At 32.6% G+C, this 16,692-nt stretch overlaps 1 protein-coding gene across 1 annotated transcript in view; it reads right to left on the bottom strand.

Annotated features, from left to right (window-relative positions):
- LOC113560832 (division abnormally delayed protein-like) overlaps positions 1-16,692 on the bottom strand; it is a 77,425-nt gene that overhangs the window by 16,677 nt on the left and 44,056 nt on the right. The window contains exons 3-4 of the mRNA XM_026966929.1: positions 11,563-11,959; positions 10,638-10,992 (exon numbers count right to left, since the gene is read on the bottom strand). Of these exons, the coding sequence (XP_026822730.1) occupies positions 10,638-10,992; positions 11,563-11,959 (752 nt within the window). The remainder of the gene's footprint in view (positions 1-10,637; positions 10,993-11,562; positions 11,960-16,692) is intronic.

The raw sequence follows: 16,692 nt of genomic DNA, 5'->3' as shown, positions 1-16,692 counted from the left end.
TATACGGAGCGGTTATTCGTGGTGTATAATATATTGCAATTCGATACGAACGTTTAAAATATTGCATATGTATTTAAATTTTAAATATAATAAAGCAGTAAAATATTTATATATATATATATATAAATAGCCGTATATTTTAGCTGCATCTAATCTAAAATAATATAAATATAAAGTTACAAATTAATTTAAACGTATAAAAACGACCGTATATAGTTTCCAAAATTATGTAAATCACACCATTCAACTTTAATTCGTTTACAAAAAGCAATAAACTTATAATATAATGTACGCGTAGACGTGCATTCATGATATACATATACTTTACATAGCGATTATTTGTGTAATTATGTTTATGTATTTATTCATCAAGATTTCATATTATAGAAATGAATATTATTATTTTGCGTAAAATATCCCATTCATTTGTACAATCATGAATCAATATCGTTCGCCGTGAAAACCATCGTTTGCATAACTATTATGTACCTAGGTATATATTATTACACGGAAACCGTAGGTATGTCTAGGGACATTTTTTTCCGTCAAACGTCAAGTTGTCGAGTTATCACTTGCGATAAAAATGTAATCTCGATGGAATGATATCGGTTATCATATTATTATATTTTATAATTATTATTATAATCGTTTCAATCGATACGAAACGCGAACGATCAAACTTCGGGGGAACGTTCATATTTGTCATACACATATATGCGAACGTATGAGTACATAACCTGTAGTGGGAATCCACGTTAAATATCGTATGGTATAGGAGAATGTAGCAGTTATCGATATGGTAGCGGGTGACATAATATACATGCATACGTATATAGGTAAATTTCGGATCGTTTCGTCCGACAAACCGACCGGCCAAAGCCTACGACAACACGCTGCAATAATAATATTACTGACTCTCATTTTTTTTCCCTCCCGTTGAAACCCACGCGGTGTTTGTTTAGTCTCCCCGACGCAGCCCGGTTTCCGACCATACGCACGTATTATATACAAGCACACACACACACACACACACACACAGACCGCATGTTGGCCGGGACAAATAACCAACGATACCTATGTAGTATAATAGATTGTACGCGGAGTGGGAGGAGAACGAGCGAAATGTAAAACTGCAACGAGAGCGTATAATATGGTGCACACAAAATACTCGTATGTATACATAATATAATAATGTAATATAAATTGGTATATTGTGTACGGCTGAACGAAAAAAACGAAACGAAAAAAAAAAAACTAGTCGTATTATACATCAAGTTACCCGCAGACGCCTTTGTCGCGAGTATACGGACGCACACCGCACCGCACCGTGCGAATGCGAATCGACACGGTGATAATAATACGCGTATACACTATAATACGTCTATACATATTATTAATTATTATTATTATTATTATGTAGTGCGCGCGGGTATCGATATCATTTTGCTAACACCCGAATTTCGAGTTTTTCGGTTGCAATATAATAATATAATATACCGCACCCGTTACGTGAGGTGATTAATTAAACGTACAAAACGTTCAAAGATTCAACGACTATTAAGATATTTGGAAAAAACTCATACAAGTTATTCTTTACAATTGTTTAATATTGTACTTTTTTGAATGACAACGTTTATTTTTAATCTAATATTTTCATGCGGTAAATCATTCAGAGTACTCTGATTTGTATAAAACGAATTTAGAATGAGTAATTTGAACATTTTGATGAGCGATGAAGTAGCGACAAACACTACTGTACCTACTACTGTTTTGTAACCGCCTGGAATAATGTAGAAATATAGTATTTTGAATAACGTTGATGGTTTTTAAAATAATTAGAGTTCTTCAATAAAAATAATAATCACTCAGTTTAGCGAATAATCAATAATGTATTAATATGTAGTCCGACGAAACGATATGATAAGAATAAACTATACGAGCAAAATCTCGTCGTTCGAATATTATTGTTAGACTTACATACACTAAAAGCTCCGTACCGATTAAATTATTAAATATTGTTATCTAATAACAGTAATAACGTATATTATATGCACACAACATAAATTACATATTATTTATATAATTTATGATTTTGCGTTAATATATTATAATAGGAATAGGTGCAGGCATAAGTATCAATGTGTATTATTATAATTATATAATATAAATAACATACTATCAAAACTCGTTTACACTTGACTCTATTTTTTTCTCGTTCGGGCATCTAACCTAACCGGACACTTAAATAAATATTACATATTATGTACACCAGAATAAAGCTCATAAAGTATATGAGTGCATAGTAATATATTACGTATATATAGAGTGATTCGCCAAAGATTCTCGACTCTATTTTTTCCTTTATTAACAAATTGATTTAAATACTGATTTTTGAAATTTTAAATTAAACTTAAAGACAATTTTTTCAAATTCTTGAGATTAATTGAGATTGATACTTAATAGTGTACTGTAACGATACAAACTTTTGATTTTCAAATGGTAACTTCCTTTTTACTGTAAATATTTTATTTGATCACTGTATAGCGAAGCTATTATTACCATGGACATTACTAAATTATCCAAAGTTCAATAAATTAAAAATTAACAAGTTCGAATTTTGATTTTGATGTGTATAGTTTTTTGAAAAAATATTTATTAAATGATTTAAATAATAAAAAGCGATTTTCATTTAAAAAACAGAAATTTGTTTCATAGCTAGGACACTCTTAAATAGTAGAAAAAATCTTAAGGATTTAAAAATATGGTCTTTAATTATCTATGTTTAAAAATTACAAATATAAGATTTTAAATAACTGTATTATTGATGAAATAAGGGGTGAGAATCACTCTATATAGCATTATTTTTCATTCTAAAAATATCTATTTTCATTTCAGTGTATATCTACTGAATATTTGTCATTCAAATAACACGTTGGGGATTTTGAAAACAAACGTGGATTTCTTGTCGTCTTGTGTTATTTAGATTTTAAGCCTTAACAACTTTTAAACAAATTTAGATAATCACTTATCAAAATTTTACGTTAATCGTTAATGTTATACACATTTTGTATATTTTAATAATAATTAACCTTTTTCACATAAATAAATTGAAAAAAGTTGTTTATATGATCTAAAGTTAGCATAAAATTAAAACGTCCAAACCCGTTTTCAATATCAAAATTCATTAAATGTTTAATTTTAATACCTGGGACTTGACAATTTATACAAGATTCTTCATAAGTTGATTTTACTGGAATAATGCAAACGTAAAACTACAATATGCTCATCATAATAAATAATGAATGGGAATTGTCCACATACCTACAGGTAGAAATTATTTTAAAAACTGCTGAGTGGAAATTGACCTAGATTTTTTAATATTATTTAGTGTCGAATATAGTGGAACTATAGAACGAAACATTCACAGCAAATCTACTGGTTCTAAGTCGTCGAAGTAAATTATACAGGCATAGGTATGCGTGCGCAAAATTGATTTAGGAAAATAAAATTGTGTAATATTTTGATTTGTCACTAATATCTAACATACATTCGTTAAGTACTTAAAGCAAAACCACATTTCTTTACTCGCCGGTCTCATTTCGTATAGCTAAACTAAAGAACATAAAAAATACCAAAAAATGAGGTGTGTATCTAATGACCTTTACTATTGGCTTCTTGCAATATTTAAATTACTAAAGAAACTATTATAGTATTAATATGAATAATCTTAACTTCGATCATTTCTGACGGTTATGGGTAAAAAATGGTAATATAAAAAAGATTCTACGTAAAGCACTAAATCATTTCTGTTTAAGAATTAATATTGTGTTATAGGTTTACCGATTAATGCTATCAGCTACAGTTATACGACGGCATGACGTAATGGCATGCTGATATTTATCTTGACAATAAAAATGTTTATCTCGAATGAAATTTTGAAGACGTAAAAATCAATTTGCGTTTTAAAAGTTTAATAATATCCAATATCGAATCGAGATTGTATACATTTGTAAATTTTAACATGCATTTGACGCGGATTAAAAAAAACTTGCGTACTGATGTCTGAAATGCATTACTATTGGCACGATAATAACTCAGGGGGAAGGGTGAAAGAAAATAGTTGCGAAATAATAAACGAGCAACATCCGAGCAATATAATATTATTATCGTGCCGACGGATGTATAGTAGCAATAAGAATATATTATATTATTATGCTAGTGAAATCAAAGTAAAAATAGTAAATACGGGTGCAAGGCGACTTGACGGTGCTCCGGAGCGGACCGTAGTGAAATCTCTGCGTAGCATCCTTGACCACCACACATTACTGTACCACAGCTGATGTCCAACTTAAATTATAATATATCTGTGTTTGTTTGTTTGAGCGTGTGCGTGTTAGTGTGTAGCCTACCGAGAAATATTGCGGCATAATAGCATTCCGGTAGTATGTCGAACGATAAAAATAAGTGACGGAATTCTCCGATAGAATGTCGCAGCAATTTTGCCGTGTAACTGTTTATATGTAACTCGTTTATATACCTATACATGTATGCATATCAAACTACTATTTTTTTTCATCCTACTTTTCCTTCATCTCCTTCTCCTGTTCGTTCGTTCTTCTTCTTCTTCTTCTTCTTCTTCTTCTTCTACTTCCATCTTCAATGCATTTAAATTATAACGAACTTACCCTTTGTCATTATAACACTCATTCACGTTGTCTTACGTCCCGTATAATTATCGCGGATAATGCCGCTCCCGAAAACGTTTATATCGTTTCACGTTTTTTCACCGTCGTAAATTATATTCGAACGATGATGATTAGGAAAGGAGATATAGCAAGCAGGTATGCACTTAAAAACTCTAAAATATACGTATTTTTTTCTAGCAATTTATTTTCTATACTAAAAATAAATAAAATAAATAGCACTTAAGAGCTATAAGAATGACGTTAAACAATCAAGACACGGACAATATCCAAATCGGTGAGGTACGCGTGTAAATTTAAATACTGAAACAACTTGCAGCCACTGTTACAGAGCGAGAGTATTGAAACTGTCCTGCAATAATCATATGGTATAATAACTGTAGATTGTTGTTGTTTTTATGAACGTTATTTAAAAGAAAATGTGCAAAAATAGTCCGAAAAAAGAAGTATAATAACTCAAAAATCAAAAACAAACCGAAACATATCTCAAAATGGAGAAAATATCTAAATATTCAAAAATATGTACTACAGTTTTGTATTTATATATATCTTAAGATTTTATTTTATTGTATTTTGTTTATAACAATAATTTGCACTATTTTTTAATGTATTTTGAAATAGGTATGTAGTTTTTGAAAAATACTTCAGTGCGGTGTTTATACTTTATAGGTGTTTAACACGTCATGAGTGCGCTTAACCATCGAATAATTACGCGTTGTGGTCATGCAGAGCACTGTTATTATATATCAGGAACGAACGAACACACTCGACAACTATTATACACACCTTGTCTGTACAATGTATAATGTATACCTATATATATATACAAACCGATTCGCGTTGATCGCGACACAATTCAAAACGAACAGCACATTATATATATAAGGTACACGGTGAATGCCCCGCGTAATTATATATATTTAACTAAACACAATCGACGGATTCGAAACGCGTCATAACACATCATCGATTACTCTGGTTTTTTTTCCATAGCTATAATATCCACTTTAGATTTTTTTTTTTTGTTTTATTTTTTCTCCCTCTTTCCGTACACAAGAGGCCATAACAGTTTCGTTTTACTTTCGTGATTAATCACGAGATACCGAACATCATCTAGCATGTCGAAACCATAATATACAAATATCGATTCGGCAGCCATATATTATATTATTGCCTATATATTATGTATAATTTATTGTATTATTATTATTAGATTTGCGCGCACAGCTACTTTTGTTAAATATTGTTTACCTACTTTTTTTTTTTTTTTATCGCGTAGTTCTAAGCCGTTGAAATATTTTATTTTAAATATTTATTTATTTTTTATTTCATTTAAATTCATATGCGTATGAGTACTGGATCCTACTGAGAGGACTCGTGTGGGGGCCCAGGAGTTCTAACTTTTACAAAAAAATGAATAAAATAACATTTCTATTGTGCATAATTAATTTAAAATTAAATTATTTTACGTTGATAGAGATAGCTGAATACTATGTTTTTTTAAAAATGCTATTAATTCATCATCAGATTTCAACAAACACAGCAAAATGTTTTTTTTTTTAATATATTGATGGGGGAGATTTATTATATAAATATGAAACTAATGTCTTATCAAAGATTAATCTATTCTGTTCAAAAAAATATTGATATTTACCACTTAAGATACAGTACCATTTCGAAAATTATATAATATATAATAATATTATATTATATATTATATGTAACATAAATAATTATTTTTTAATTTAATGGATTTTAATTTATCGTTAAGTTTAATAAACAACAAATTAAATATTTATTTATCTCGTCTTGGTGTTGTATATACGTATCAACAAAAATTTATAATATATATTACTCTAAAAGGTCGGGCCCTTGACCATTTTATATCGTGTGGCAATCTGCATAATTTTTTAATATTATTATTTTAAACATGTACGATGTACCTATTCTAGTAAAGCTTTATCCAATGAAAAAAACATAGCTCTAGGGGATTCAGAAATGATATACCTACTTACGTGTACGGAATTTACGTAAGTAGTTATACAAACTAGCTACGTATGTATAAATCAAAATTCTAATTCGATATAAGGTCATTAGTAGTGACTTGTTAACACCTTTTGTATTTTGGCTACCGATGATTTTCCCCGTGGATATACAATTTTATGTTATATTCTAAATAAGCATAATATTTTTATTAGTTGTTATTAATTGTATGTCAATCTAAAATTGTTTCATTCCCACAAAATATTGTTCTTTTATCAAACGTATAAAATAACTTTTCTTAAGACATTCGGCAATTTACTTTATATGATATGTGATACTTACATTTCGTGTTTTTGTTAAAATACCTACATTATAACACTTTAATGCGAATGTTCATACAGCCATTATGTCCGTGACTCAACAAACAAAATAAAATTAACTGTCAATACAATATAAGGAGCGTGTAGTTTGTAATTACATTACTTTGAAAACTTCAAACAGTCAACAAAATGTCAAGGTATAATACTGGACTGTTGGCGTTAAACTTTTGAGTATTAAACTTATATTGCTTCGTGGGCTTATTAAATTTAAAAGTATTTTATAAATGAAAATAAAATATATTAAATGTGGAACCCATCCTGTTGAACTTTTTAAAGGGTTTATAGCACTCGGGGGACAAATCTAGTATGAAATGGTCTTATTTTTGGCACGATCGTTGGAATTTTTACTCGCGACAGATTTATTGGGGAGCCAGACACCCGTTCTTCACTCGGGTTCTAATAAGAAATTTCCTGTTGCCAATGATACACCGGCTTCTCTCTCTCTCTCTCTCTCTCTCCCTATTCCTCTCCTCTCCCTTCTCCCGAACACTATTTCACTCTCCCTCTGTGCGCGCGTATGTTTCTATCTTTTTTTTTACGCCCGGTAAAAATAAACCAACTGCACGGCGACATTCCATTCCGAGATACACGCTAAAAATGCATCGTCCACCGTCGTCGTCGCCATGCATATAATCTTGTCACACATATAAATCGTTGGCCTTAACTTGGTATATTAACCATTCCTATCTTAAAATATACAGTGTGATTTTCATACCATTGCACCGCCTCGTGTGCTTCTTTTAGACATACGTACATGGCTAATCGCAGATTATTAATAATAATTATACGGTACTTAAATACGTTTGTATTTGTAACGACTCTTCTAATTATATATATATATATTATAAAAACGGCGCGACTTTTAAATGTATAACGCACACAAGACGACTATACTGTAATAAATTATTCATAACGATGTATTGGTAATTTATTTGAATTTACCGCACCCTGTATTCTCGAAATAAATAACCTTGTGGGCTCGGCATATTCGATTATACAAAAGTCTAAGACTCTTGCAAGAGTATACTATTTCCTTTATTCAAAATAAATTACAATTTTAAACATTTTCGTTTCACTTTTCTTTTATCAATTTGCTCTATGCGTATAAATTAAAATTAGCTTTATTTTACTTTGTTTTTTATTTAAAATAATATGTTCTCAGTGTTAGAAAAATTACTTTCGTTATTAAATTCACTCCTTCAATACAAAATTCGTATTATTTTCCCTTTTCATGGTTCCGTTTCACACGCCGCCATCGTGTTTTTACGAAGAGTAGAGTAGAGTACCTACATAGATATTCTATTATATATACCTAGTATAAACTATAAAGGTATGTATACAAAATTAGAAAAATAGAAAAAACCTAGTTTTCACTAATTTGACCCAGTTTCGTTGAAACAAAACATTGTCAAGAAAAATGTAAGTATGCCATTCGATAATAATGTTTATTAATATAATTCCATCATTTTTCTAATTCTTGCTTTATACGGTTTTGTCGACGATTTTTCCAAATTGTATTATATGTTCTTTTTTATTCTTTTTTTCTATATATACGTTCGCTGCAATACCGTCGCATTGTTATAGGACTGAAACAACGACACTTGAATGATGATTTATCGTTCGGTTACGTATAATCAGTAGACGTCTTTAAAACGGTTTCTAGACGTGATAATCGATTTATTTTGTTAACGTCGACGAAAAACATTCAAAAATGATTATTATTATATTATATTGATATCGCAAAACGAATTCCGACAAAACTCGTAATTTCAACAACGATGGTAATGCCCATCTATTGTGCAGTGCTTATTGGTACCGTGCCTAATGCAAGGTTTTGGACGAAACTCAGTTGACGGGTTTCCAACCCCGTACAGAGGTAGATGTACCGCAATCGAACGTCCTGTTTCTCCTGCACTGCAACACACCTGCCGGCACCTCGTTAGCGCTATACAAATCGACCGAATTCATCTTATATTGTTCACTCATCATATGTGCTTCCACATTGTTGTGGACCGACATAATAATGTATAGGTATGTATGTATGTGCACGGGGTTCTGCTTGTAAATATAATATATAATGTATATAGGTAAATGCGGATTGTCGGGAGGTGCAGCGCTCTGTGTGTGTGTGTGTGTGTGTGTGTGTGTGTGTGTATGTGCGAGTTGGAACCGGTCCAAATATGGTAAATCGAGTTTAGTATCGGAAGGGTTGTGCGTTTGTGTACACGCCTACGTCTGTATATATATATATATGAATATAATGCAGTATGCAAGTATACACGTGCGTTTGCGTGTGTGTGCGTGAAAGGTGCCGGCAGATCGGAATTCCTCTCGCCGGACCAATGGAAGTCCAGCATTTCATTGAGATGAGTCACACGACGCGTTGCACCGGTCCTCGCCCCGACGACGATGTGCACGTCGTCGTCTCGTAATCTCAGGTGGCGCTACTAGGCGCACCGATCCGTCTGGTCGGTATTTCGGGGTCCCGACGTCGGCCGCGCGCGTATACGTTATCCATATTATAATGGGTACGTATTATATTATTATTACACCGCCCGAGCCATTCAGTAAAACCGTGTCGGAGATATCCGATCGCTCAGAGTCATTGATATCTGCGGGGGAATCGCCATACATTTGAATTCCACGAGTTCGGACCACCTGGTCTTTCGTTTCATCTCTCGAAAGAACAACGTTTGGTTTCGGCTTTCCGCGACGTATATATAGATACCAAAATATTTCCTACGACGTCGATTGCTCATTAGAGATCGCAAAAAAATATGCATTCAAACACACGCACACACGTATGAAACATGGTATTGTACGCGTATTGTATCCACGAATTTCGTTATCGCGAGTAAAAACGGTATAAATATAATCAGGATTGACCTCGATTTAACTACACTCTAGAGTCTCCGTGAAAATTACTAAATAAATTTGTGCACCTAATATATATAATTATTATATAGTTATTAATTATCGTTGAAACACTATTACGATATGATAAATAAAACGTAATCAAACGAACTCGTTACGATTGTCCGTACGTTTTTACACGTACAACGATTTTATTACGTCAAACTGAATGCAGACAAACGAAATGAAACACTCAACAGCGAATAATATAGAAAATTAATCTTAATTCTGCAAGTAGAAAATACACGTACCCAGTAACCCTACGTGTGTAATATATGATACGAATTAATTAATATAAACAAATTTTTAAATAAATCTGTAGCAATTAAAACGATGATTTTAATCCGTCGTGGTGTGTATCCAGGTATCTTGTATAGGTTTAATCACTAGTTATACACCGGTGCCTTGTTATTCAAAGCTAAATAAAGTAAACAAATCAAAAAAAGGGAACACGGAGAGCGACAGATTTACCAAACGATATTTACGACTGCATTGTTGAAAGTCCATTGACGAGACAACAAATCCGTGAGATAATTATATCAATCGGGGCCACAATAAAGATTCAAAGGTATATACTAAGTAAGTAAGTACCTGTAACTCTCTCACGCGGTTCAACAAAAGTGTCGGACGAATGAATGATACGTAAAATACTACTCACGTTGTTTTGTATATCGGAAGCGTGGTTCATCGCGTACATGATGGCCTCGGATATCCTCGAGTGCAGGGATCTAAGCAGGTCCTCCAGACACACCGACGACTGACCGTTGTTGATGGCAGACACCAGCCGGTCGACGGCCTCGTAGTATCCGGTCCACGGCGCGTCCAGGTGCGCCGTCTCCCTGGCCAGACAACCGCGGATCACGTTCACGCACAGTCCGTGACACGGTTTCGCGTCCTTGCCGTCGCACCACGAACACTGTCTCATCTTTGTCAGCGCCGCCGTACACTGTTCCCTGTTCCCGTAACCCAGCCACGATCGGGAGTGCTCTTCGTCCACCAGTTGGCCACCGTATCTACAGAAATAACAATGAAATACATTCGTCGTATTTAAGTGATAAAATTAAAGACTTAATTGACGTTCACGATGCGATCTAAAATATACAAATTGTTTGCTGAGTGTATTATTAATTGATTTCGGGGACGGAAACGACTGTACGCAGTTCAGTACATGATGTTTTGGAACTTATGACTTGTAATAAATTATGTAACTTATAATTTAAAATAAAAGAATAGCGTATAGTACTATAGTGTCTAATATAGTTATCTTTAAATGAGTATTAATTTATTGGACGATATTAAAATCATACATGATTACATCTTGTAAACATTGAAATATTTTAAATAATAATCAATATCATATTTTTTTTCTTTCAAAAAAATCGATAAAAATACTTCCTATTTGTTATTTAAGTTTGAACAAAACTATTCGATAAAAACGTGTTATTTCATACATTGACTATTTTTCTTTATTTTCGGGTTTTTTCTATAAAAATACGGATTATCACTGGAACGAAAACGCGAAAAGACGTTAAAAAAAAAATCTTAGAAAACTATCGTTATCGTCTATCTATATAATTTATTACCTGAGTGCGTGTACGAGTACGTTGGTAGCGGAAAACGTCCTGGAAATGTCCTTGGCCAGTGTGTACGGAACGTCGCCGAACGGTTTAACGTCTAATGCTTTGCCGGCTAGACACTGGACGTAATCCTCGTCGAACTCGGATGCACCACCATCCGGTCTGTCGGCTGCCGCGGCCACTGTTCGATAGACGATCGGAAATAGGTCAGTGAACAGCCGAGATGCCGCGTCTTCCAAGCTCGATGCCGGAGTCGTTTCCGGGTCCTCGTGCACGTACCGCGATAGCCGTCCATAGAACGTGTCCAACGGACCAACGGCCGGTCCTTCGATGCTCGCGTACACATCCGCCAGTACCCTGACTGTTTTGCTTTTGGACTTGTGGATCATGTGTGTCATGTGTTCTGTAACGAAGCGATGGTAGTAAGATATTATGATAGGTAACGTTATTGTTGAGGGGGGGGGAGATATAGACAAAAGTATCATTATGTCTTTTAGATATACCAACTGTAGAAATTTTTAAATCTCCCAAAATAAATAATGAATGTATTTAACATACATTTATAAGATAGAGCACCTTTTTAATTAACTCTTTACGTACTTGATATTACATTATGATATCAGATACCTATGATTTATTTCCAAACCATAGAATACATTTAAAAAAGTTTACATTAACAAAAGACTACATTATAATATGTAATGTTTTTGATTTTCGTGATTAGATTAAATTCAAATCGTTTCAATTCGTATTTCGCCAACGCATTGACGTGTCTAGATAATTGTGATGGACATAATATATTATTATTTATTACTATACAAAGACTCGTACGAACCGTCGAGAAACTATAGCGGGCTTACGTTATTGATATATATATACACACGCGTTTAATACGCATGCAATCACCTCCGATTTCAAAATTCGAACGACCCTCTACGATGTATTATAATGTTATGACTGTTATGAGGCTACGACGGTAATGTGATACCTTCTATTATTATTATGGAGGTGGGAGGGATACAACCTATGCGCGATTTGATGCGACTTTGTGGTCTGCATATTATCTGCACGCACGCACGCAACATCATAATAATATATTATAATATTATGTTGTTACATCGATTTAATCGTACGTCAATTATACATTATTTCCGTCGTACCTATTGATATATGCGGGGATGAAAACGAAATTTGTGAAAATATATTCGAATCTTCTATTCATTTTTCGTTTTCTTTTTCTTGCTAAAAGTTCCACAAAAATCGTCTAACTCAATCGATGATTTTGATGCAAAAAAACCAGTTTAAGTAGATCTCGAGTTGGTTTTGTGGAAAATCGTAATCGTTTATAGTTATAAGTGTACATTATATAAGTATTTACAAAAATACATTTATATATATAAATACAAAGTTAAAAAATAAAAAATGTACACCTATATATATGTATTTTAGCGTATAATAGCAATAATTACCAATTAGCAGTACTCATATACTTAACAGCACTACCCTTGACTATAAATAAAGATACAATAAAAAATATAATTTGCATACTACATTTACATAATTTGCAGTTAGCACAGACAACGAATATAGTTTGAATCGAGTATGGAAAAAAGGAAGAAATAATTACGTTAATATATTTTTATTACTGCGATTTGATTTCAAATAATTTGAAGTGGATTTGTAAAATATTCAATATTATATTTTTTAATACAAGTACATATGCAAATATTATATATGCGTACAGAGAATCATTATTCATTACCTAAACTCTTAATCGTTTTAGATATAATTATTTTTTATGTGCTCTCGAAAGAAAACATACAATTTATAATCACTAACATATCTTGTAAATAACAATAATGGAATAATTTATATTAATATGATAATCTACTCTGTATCGATTGTGCATATAATTAGCACAACGGTTGTGTGAGTGTAAATGCGTCAATTATGTACAAGCGAAAATTACGATATAATACACACACACACACACACACGATATATAGGAAAATACGTAATTCGTATCTATGATTAAGTATATTACAGTGCGGGCCACATTAACGATTTCGCACATATTAACGCGCCAAACACTCGAATTTAATGAATCATGTATAATCGTTTTGTGACGAAGGCTTTTCGTGGAGTTGACGAATCTGTCGACAATCGAAACGATTGATATTATTATACTCGTAATATATATTATTATATTATTATAATTAATAATTATATAGGTCGAGTCCGGCGACACGTGTCGTTTGATAAGACCGGGGGTCGCGTCACCATATAGCCGGGGCGTGTTCATCCCGAAGCAGCATGCAGTAGCTGTGGAGGTTACGCATCAATACCTATACTTATGTGCGTGAATTTACCGACTAATTTACGACAAATTTACACACTGTCGTTGTTAGTATATTCCATTTAGTAAAATAATATATATTTTTGGAAACGGATCATTTGTACGTGTAATGTACTTACGTGTATTATAATTATGTACATTTATATAACTAGAACAATTTTTGTGAATAGAAAAAAAATATTTTTTATGTAATACTTGGTATTAAAATTATTATTACAAACAATAATAATTATATAATATTGATGAAAAAACATAATCAAATAATAATTATAATTGTATTATTACCTATTTATTTGTATACGATTTATTAAAATATAATGACCCTAGAATTGTAACATCTGTCTTATTTTCTTCACTAGTATTTATTTGTTTTATAAAGGTGCGTACAAGTGCATTGATCATTCATTATCAATAATTCATATTCTATAGTAGATATATATTTTAATTATTATCATTATTATAATTGTTTTAAAATATTCAAAACATCACAATATTAATTAGTGTTGTTTTTTTCATCAGTTTTAGATAATTATAAGTAATAAACTAATAAATATAATACAAAATAATATCACACAAAACAAAATATTTGTATGTATTCGTGATCGAATTTGCTAGGGCAAGACCAAATTGCCAAATTGCCTGTTATGTATTTATTATTATTATACTCGTATTGTAGGCTGTTGTAATGATATCATTATGCAGTATATACCGCAGGGCCGCGGGTAACGCGCGGCGGATTTAATAAGGCGGTATAATATTATCATGTAATACGTGTATTTATAGATACGATAGGAGGAAAATATGAAAACGAAATGAAATAATAATCATAATAATAAAAAATCAGATTGTATGAAACGGAATTAAAAGAGCGGTCGGAGAAGAGGGAGAAAAACACAAGAAACAATTGAATGGGACCCGCCGATCTGGACTGGAATGCAGTTTGCTTATAGTGCCCGGAGGACGTCGCCCGCGGCGGCCGGGGGGAGGTCTATCGCTGGAATGCGGCGGCCCGCGTGTCGTGCGAGTGTGCAGTATACCGAAATGAACGTTTATTCACCGTCATTCGTCAACCGGGGTGAAAATATATTTTTGTATATACATACGCCGTCGGGATTTATAGGATATTGTATTTTATTATATTATTATTACATTGTCTACAGGGAGCATCAAATGTGAGACCGGCTGACCGACGCACGAGTCGTGTGTGTGTGTGTGTGTGTATAGGTACTCGTATATACCTATCTAACGCGCATAATGCATCTACCGGGCTAAACACATTATTGATAATAATAATATACTGTACGTTATAATGTACCTATTATATTATTTACAACGAGTTTGCGGACAAACCGGACTGCTGCTGCAGCTGTGAGTCGCGAATCGTGATCCAGACACGTCATCAACGACCGGCAAAGAATGGCGCAGTCGCCGCCGGGATCCCGAATGCGGAGTGAAACTGACGTGTACCGCAGTCTAATTTATTCGTTAGACTACAGGTGGCTACGCTAATTTGCTGAGTAAATTTAAGTGATTAAAAAGAAAAAATTTCTAAAGTTTAAACTCGATTTTGAAGCGAACAAAACTTTATGACTTAAAGTTGAGGTAAAATACTGAAAGGTATTTTACGAAAAGTTATATTGTTCTACTTCTTTCACTGTCGAAGATTCGATTTATAATATTGCAGATTGACCGGAATAGGAAACCACAACTTTTGCGGACTAGTGCCTACCCTTTATCGTTTTACACCATTCGTCTAAAGTTTATATTCTAAACTTCAAATGCTTATAACTTAAGATCTATTTATTGTTTATTATTACGATATTTTAATGATATTAGAAAAGTGTGTACTCTGCATCTACTAAAATTACAAACATTTTATGTTTTTAAAAATTATAATACAAAACATTAAAAAATATACAGCGATCAAATAGATATACGATATACCTATTTAAAATTCAAACTATATAATAAATATTTTCCACACAGAATTGGGCTTATGGTGTAGTCGTATAGTATAATATGTAATAAACAATACTTAGTACATCCATATATTTTATATAGGATTTCGTAATATTATATTATTATAATTATTAAATTCCCGGACCGTTCGAAAGGCAAAACGTACACACTTAACAGATATTTCGTGGTTTATATTATGTGTATATATTGAAAACATACAATGTATAATGTAACGCAAAAGAAAAAAAAGGACACCCCCATCGTGTGCCATAATTATTTGTAGCCGGCTAATAATTTCGGCTTCGATCCATTTATATACAACATAATATATATATAAGCGTTTTTGAAAAGACGTGAAAAAATGGACGATCGACAACCTCTATAACGCAATGTACGCGCGCAACCCCTTGCAAGCCGCTGCTCCTGCTACAGGCCGAGATGGTTATCGCCGCGTGGTATAGGTGATTATTAAATTATTTTTTATATTCGTTTCGTTATTGGATAAACTATTTTATATACTCTGTCATTTCATAACACCATAGTGCGTATGTATATAAGATATATTGTGTGTACAATACACGAACGGTATACGGTGCGAGACGTTTCGGCCGAGGGCGGTTCACACGCCAAAACAATATTACTGCATGTTCACCGTTTATAGGTGCGATTAAATACCGTTTTATTACTCTTCGATAACGTTGTATTATATATAATAAATTGTTACTTATATAAAAGACGGAATCGTTATTACGGATTGTTAGGATCGGATATAGATGATCAAGAATTTTTGGTATTACACTATTTAATATTTATACATATAG

Source organism: Rhopalosiphum maidis, chromosome 1, assembly GCF_003676215.2.
Source record: "Rhopalosiphum maidis isolate BTI-1 chromosome 1, ASM367621v3, whole genome shotgun sequence".
Lineage (NCBI taxonomy): Eukaryota > Metazoa > Arthropoda > Insecta > Hemiptera > Aphididae > Rhopalosiphum > Rhopalosiphum maidis.
The sequence above is the reverse complement of the archived record's forward strand: the minus strand, read 5'-3'. Positions and strand labels throughout refer to the sequence as shown.